The 6,619-nt window shown below is 34.9% G+C and overlaps 2 protein-coding genes across 2 annotated transcripts; one reads left to right on the forward strand and one right to left on the reverse strand.

Moving 5' to 3' along the window:
• Window positions 1–2,368: 2,368 nt before the first annotated feature.
• LOC106351587 lies at window positions 2,369–3,337 on the forward strand. The gene has a single exon (XM_048782547.1). It carries the CDS (start codon window positions 2,382–2,384, stop codon window positions 3,108–3,110), a length of 729 nt encoding a protein of 242 aa, XP_048638504.1. The 5' UTR covers window positions 2,369–2,381; the 3' UTR covers window positions 3,111–3,337.
• Window positions 3,338–4,198: 861 nt separating this feature from the next.
• On the reverse strand, window positions 4,199–6,125 carry LOC106350070 (B3 domain-containing protein REM17-like). The gene is made up of 5 exons (XM_013790013.3): window positions 5,945–6,125; window positions 5,314–5,376; window positions 4,870–5,232; window positions 4,505–4,799; window positions 4,199–4,425 (listed from the first exon to the last, which is right to left on the reverse strand). The coding sequence occupies exons 3-5, from the start codon at window positions 5,032–5,034 to the stop codon at window positions 4,394–4,396; spliced, it is 492 nt and encodes a 163-aa protein (XP_013645467.3). The 5' UTR covers window positions 5,035–5,232; window positions 5,314–5,376; window positions 5,945–6,125; the 3' UTR covers window positions 4,199–4,393.
• Window positions 6,126–6,619: the final 494 nt, after the last annotated feature.

The following is a 6,619-nucleotide window of genomic DNA, read 5'->3' on the forward strand; positions in this document are numbered from 1 at the left end:
TTAAAGTAAATTAAAATTACGATGACATTTTAAAAAGAGCGAGCTGAATTCTAACTAAATTGACCCAAAACCCCACCCCCTTAAAGTAATAATAATATACATACATGTCAAAGCCATTACTATTGGCGCGTTGTATACCAAAAAGAAAATGAGAATATGGTACCGTAGGTCGTAGGATGTGCGGTATTGTTTGTTTGACCGTATGTGTAAGTTCAACTCCAAACTTCGAAGTTTGGCAAGTTACTCGGTCGTCGCATTCAGAAAATGTATCAAATATTAAATGTTGAAGTTGAAGTACTGCAAAATTGTTTTAGAAAATGTTCAATTTAAATCACGAGTTCTCTGTGTATATGTAGCAACGTCTACTGAATAAGTCAACGTGTGAACACGTGATGCCTGATTCATTTTAGCATATGGCTTTCGACCCGTTCGAGTTTCCCTCGTTGAGTGGAGATATTAAATACATTAGGCAGGTCCATGTTGAACAAAAATGTAACGCTCCGACTGTCCGGGACTAATTCCATGTGCCATCCATGCATGCTTATTCGGTTCCTGGGTCTTATCCCTTCCAATGGCTAGTGCTTAATTAATTTTCTTTATTAACCATGTAATCACGACAAGATCTTTTCTTATGTTTTGGATTCACTCGTACGATATCGCGAATCACTTTCCGATAGGTTTTCTATTCTTTTATTACTTCAGCACAAACACGCTTAACCCTGGAATTCTAAATGGATGTGCGACAGAAACAATAAGTACAATTTGGTGACATAGATAGCCAAATAAATTTTCTTAAATCTTTTCATATACCACAAATCGGGAGATTACAGAAAAAGTACGATAAATAGCTTACTAAGGATTATCACTGCAAGCTTTCTGTTTTCTTTTGGTTTAACTGTTTAAGGTTAGCCTAGAAGTGATATACCAAATAACTCACACATATGTCGGGCAAATATTTCCTACTCCCTCTGTTTTTAAAAGATGCATATTCTAGACTTTTTATATATATTAAGAAAACTCATTAAATATGCATTGTTTTTTGTGAATAACAATTTTTCATAAGTCAATAAAAATTCAATAAACACCATTAATTTTTTTGAAACTTATAATTTTTCATAAAATACATTGAAAAAGTAAAAAATGTATCTTTTTAAAACAACTTTTTTTTCCAGAACATACATCTTTTAGGAATGAAGCGGAGTATTTTTTTTAGGTAAAAATCGAATCAGATGATTTAAAAACATATTATTTTTGAGACTCCAGGAATTCGACGGTATCCCAAAATTCAGTGGTTGTCCACACTGCCGGTTGTTTAATCAATATATATATGTTTAATGAAATGAGAGATTTTTTTTTTGAATAAATGAAATGAGAGATTAATGCAGCACAGCTAATAAATTGATGAGTGTATTAGAAATTTTGTATTAGGTGGTCTTATTAAGTTAATAAATTACGTACTGTCATAAGTTTTGTAACGATGGGGCTTATTCTATGCCTTACCACTGCAAGTTTCTTTTTTTTTAAGGTTTAAAACCAATAAGTCATACACCAAAAATAGCAAAACTCATATTTTAGTGGGGGAAGGAAACATTTGTTTAATTGTTTAAGTAAGATCAAAGGTTGTAATGATGTGTTGATGACTTCGTACGTGCATGAAACTAGTAATTTAAATAAATTACGATATCTGTTTCAATAAAATAAAGATCTGCATGGGTAAAATAAATTGCCGTATAGTTGACTCGTACGTTACAGTTTACATATTCAAATGCAAGTTGCGATATACAGTAATACAGACTTTCTCAGGTCACTTCTTATGACTAGCGAGTACGCGACCAGGAGTCGCGTGACGCGTACCACGTCATTGCTGACTTAGTTTTTCTATTTTGTATGTTTTTTCTTGAAATTAAAATGGTCCGATATAGATTTTTAAAAAATGTAACAACAGTCATCAAATTCAAAAGAAGAGGCTGATAAGAAGGTATTGCTATGCATAAGCACATGACCACAAGTATAGTATAATTACTTATACGATCTGTATATGTGGGTAAATTTTTGAATGCGTGTTGTATGAAATAAATATTGAGTATTTATAGAAACTAAATAACTCATCAAGAGAGAGAAATAATTGGGAGTAATTAGGGCATGCAAAAAGCAAAGTTTATTAGCTTATGACTTGGGAGGCACACTGTAATTAAAGTTTTATAAAATATACTATTAAGTGTCCTTTTACTATAGACAGACCACTGACAAAGCTAGGGGACCTAACCGTACGTGTCATCTAACGGTTCAAACCGTAACCAGATTAATAATTCCAAATTGATAAAACCGGTTTAGATAACTCACCTTGTCTTCGTCTTCCTTCTTCTATTTATAAGCAGACTATGACCAACTCTGTTATACGCGTCGTATCTACATTCGTGAATCTTTCTTTGTCTCAAACTTCTTCTTCAAGTTTTCTCACATCAATCGCAATGGGAATCTGCGTGTCGTTTCACCGGAGAGACTCCGATTCTCCCCCGACGGTGAAGATCGTGTCGGTTAACGGCGATCTCCGGGAGTACCATGTTCCGGTGCTAGCGTCTCAGGTCCTGGAGGCAGAATCAGCGGCTGCTTCGTCTTCGTCGTCTTCCTCTAGGCCTTCCTCTTACTTCATCTGCGATTCGGATTCTCTCCTCTACGACGACTTCATACCCGCGATCAAGCTCGAAGAGCCGCTTCAGGCTGAGCAGATCTACTTCGTTCTTCCAGTCTCCAAGCGGCAGAACCGTCTAACGGCGTCGGACATGGCGGCTCTCGCCGTTAAAGCAAGCGTCGCGATACAAAACTCCGTCGGGAAAGAGTCTCGCAGGCGTAAGAAAGTTAGAATCTCTCCGATCATGATGCTGACTCAGCCTAACGATAACGCTGTTAACGGAAAAGCAAGCGAGTCGACGACGGTTCGGAAGGGAAGACCGTTACTGAATAAAACGGCTCCGTTTAAGGCTTCGAGCGGTTATAACCGGTCCGGTTCGGTACGTAACTTGAAAAAATATACTTCTAAACGAGCAAAGCTGGCGGTTCGATCCTTTAGGCTCAAACTTTCAACTATCTACGAAGGCACGGTGGTGTAGGTTTTAATTTTTGCGAGGAACAAACAAATCAGAAAATAATTGAAATCAGTATTAGAAGCATAATAGTTCTTGCAGGGTTTTTTTTGTTGTTGTGGTTACAAACTGATGATATAATCTTTTTTCCTTTTTGCTACTTTGATTGTTTGTTTGTTTGCTTGAATATTGTATATTTTGGGTCACGTATATGTTACCAAACAAATTGAATATGATTGGCGATGTTTCTATAATCAGACCGGAAGTGGTTGGGTTGCCTTGCATGATGGGATGTAGAAAAAATTACGTGAAACGTATAATCAAACGCCTTAACTTATTTAAGCTGAATATGTTTGGTGGGGTATAAGCTACAATCAATGAGAGATTACTAATTAAATATTTCCCAAGTTTCTTATGTAGTTATTCAAACTTTGAAATTATGTGCTATTCAATTATAGGATTCAAAGAATCTCATAATATTTTATATTACTGATTATAATATTTTAAAGGATAAGTTATGGTATGACTTTATATCGTCGATCAGCTAGCAAATCAAAATCATTCATTAATGATTACATTTAAATGATTTAATAGTATATTTTATAATCGAAAAAATATGCTAGGTTAGGTATCGCATACCCAATTTCCTAAGATATCTCGTTAAATTCAATGTTTAATTTATCAATTCAATCATCTAACTAAATTACAATGTCAGAGCATCTCCAATGGTGAGCCTCACCAAAGAATCCTTAGGAATATTTAACAATTTTTTTTTTTAAATAGTTAAGGATCATTATCCAAAATGTTAGTCCAATGGTGAGTCTCAGTTATGGAATCCTTAGTAATTAAAAATTAATTTTTTTTTAAAACTGAAATAAAATAATTTTATTTAGAACATAATTGAATAGAAAGATACAATATTTATTAATAGCTTTTTTAAATAGTTTTCAAGTTTCTATTGCATTTGTAATCTTTTAATCAATTTTAAAAGTGGTATTTACAAGTTATAATTTGTTTTTTCAATTTTTTTCAAGTTTCTATTACATTTCTAATCTGTTTTTAAGTTTCTATATCAAATTATACAAGTTTTGAACAAGAGGAAACAAGTTTATGAATGAAAAAAACCGAGGACTAAAAAGAACTTCTTGGAGTTTAACAAAAACAAGTTTTGAAAAGTACATAAACAAGTTTTGAGGTAAAAGGAAACAACTTCTCCGAGATACATAGCCAAATTCAAGTTTACAATAAGCAGTAGTACCAAAAGGAAAGAAAAGGAAACAAGTTCTGATAGAGACGAAAAGGAAACACTCCTAAATCACCCGTAAGCTAGAAGCAATGTCACCTGAAGAACAAGACATAACTAGTTAAAGCAGAAGCAATGTAGTAAAAGAAATAAAACAAGCAAGTTAATGAAGACTAACCATTCATTCTGCTCAAGTGTTTGATGAGTAGTTCAGCGCACTCTTTCCTTTCCGGACATACACACATCAACGGAGTTGTGTTCATATCTCTAACCACATTGAAGACAAACAAGTCTCCTATGTTGCAATTTTTTTCTTCACAGAACTTTCTCCACCCTTTTCTTATGTAATACATGTCGTCTGCTTCGCTATATCGCAAACTCCCAGTCCATGAATTGCCCTCTTTGTTGACAAGTATAATCTCTTTGCATTGTTTGTTCAAAGCAGTACAAGTGGTTGCTTCGACAGGCAGGTACTGCGAACACATAACGTATGAGTAACTATGACTAACTAAATATGGTCTATACGTATGAGTATTGACTTACCAGTTTGTCTTCATTTATATTTGAAGCAGTGACTTCAGCCAAAAAACAGTAGTCGAATGAGAAAGAATGAGTATCATCCACGTCGGCTTCTTCCTTGATGCTGTGAGGATGTGTAAACTGAATCTCACAACAGCTCGGACCAAACGGAGTGACATGAAACACCATGTCTCCTTCGTGTTTGAAGATGAGAATGTCACCGATTCGAAGGTCATGTGCTGTCGTGAAATCTTTCCAACCTTCGGTGAGTCGCCTGCCTTCTTGTATCACTTTCCAAGTTTGATCAGAAGCGTCCGATCTTAGTTTCTATTTTTTCCCGTTCGTCTTCCCTTGTATGTGCTGTGAGAAGAAGCTTAGTGGTATTGTCTGCAAGTCAATACTGGCAAAGTTAAGCAAACACACAAAATGGGAACATATACGTAGGAGAAATAGAGAGAGTATATTTACGACGCCGTTGTGGAAACCAGGAAGCAGAGGCTTCAAGAAATGAGGTTCTTGCGGATTCCCCATCTGGAATAAGAAGCAATCATCTAAGCAGTCAGACACGATAATTCAACCAAACATATTAACTAAGGCGCATGAAGACAGTCAAACAGCTAGATATAGCAAAACATATAATCTCTTTGTCTGTCCTCTTAACAATACATGTGACAGGAACCTTCCAAAGTATCCGTAAGACAAGCAAAGTTAAGGCATTTCAGATTCAGATCAAAAGGAAGACTAGCTTATATAATCACCTCTGTGATTTGGAATTTAAAATATTACGAACCCAATGAAAACGAACACATATCAAACCTAAAAGGTTGAGAAGTGATAATCATGCGGTTATCCAAATCATTTACTCCCAAATCGCTTAGAAATCCTAATAGATTCACTCTTTCAAAAAAAGAGAAGAAGATATACAGAAATTGATCAACGAGAACCCAAAAATCCTCAATTCCAGTGAAAACCAAACCCTAATTAGAAACGAAAAATTTCCCAAATCGTTTCAAATCTCACAGCCGATTCCTACACAAGAAAATAAAGAAGAAGAACCCTAATAAAAATCACAAATCGTTGTAGAAAGACATTGATTTACCTTGATGGCTCGAGGAGATCGAATCGCATAAACCGTCGCCTTTTCCTTTTTTTTTTCTCTTCTACGCGAATGATTTCATTTTTTTTTCTTCGTGCACGTTTACTCTTCGACCGGTCCAATACGAAGCTGCCACGTCCTTACGGATTCGATCCGTTAAGCCCTTCTCTACGGACTGCTCCTTCCCAGTATCACACTCTTTTATTAATTTTTTATTCTAATGCTGCAGTTATGGATTTATATGAACCCGGCGCTGTGGATGCTCTCACCTAGGCTTTTGATGAAGAAGTCCTTTAGTTTGCTTACTTCTCTACTTATATATGCTATAATTAAGTTTTCAACAACCAAATAACCAACTTACTGCAAAAAAGGCAAGGAACACATAATATGTTTTCGAAAAGTTGAAACTAAATTATAATCCATGTGTTTCATAACTAAATTATAATCCATGTAGTTATTAGTATATAAGTTGCAAAAGACCTTTTTGTTTGCTTACTTCTCTACTGTTCTACTTAAAGTTCAAATAAATTGTAAGCGAATTTTAAGTGATACATTTCTTTAAATGTATAGATTTTAGATAAATTCAAAAGCGTTATATGAAACAGTTACTAATTGACGTTTTTAGGGTTTGATATAGATATGTGGTATTAATTAATGAGATCGTTTTCCATTAAACAT

Source organism: Brassica napus, chromosome A6 (genome assembly GCF_020379485.1).
Source record: "Brassica napus cultivar Da-Ae chromosome A6, Da-Ae, whole genome shotgun sequence".
NCBI classification, from domain to species: domain Eukaryota; kingdom Viridiplantae; phylum Streptophyta; class Magnoliopsida; order Brassicales; family Brassicaceae; genus Brassica; species Brassica napus.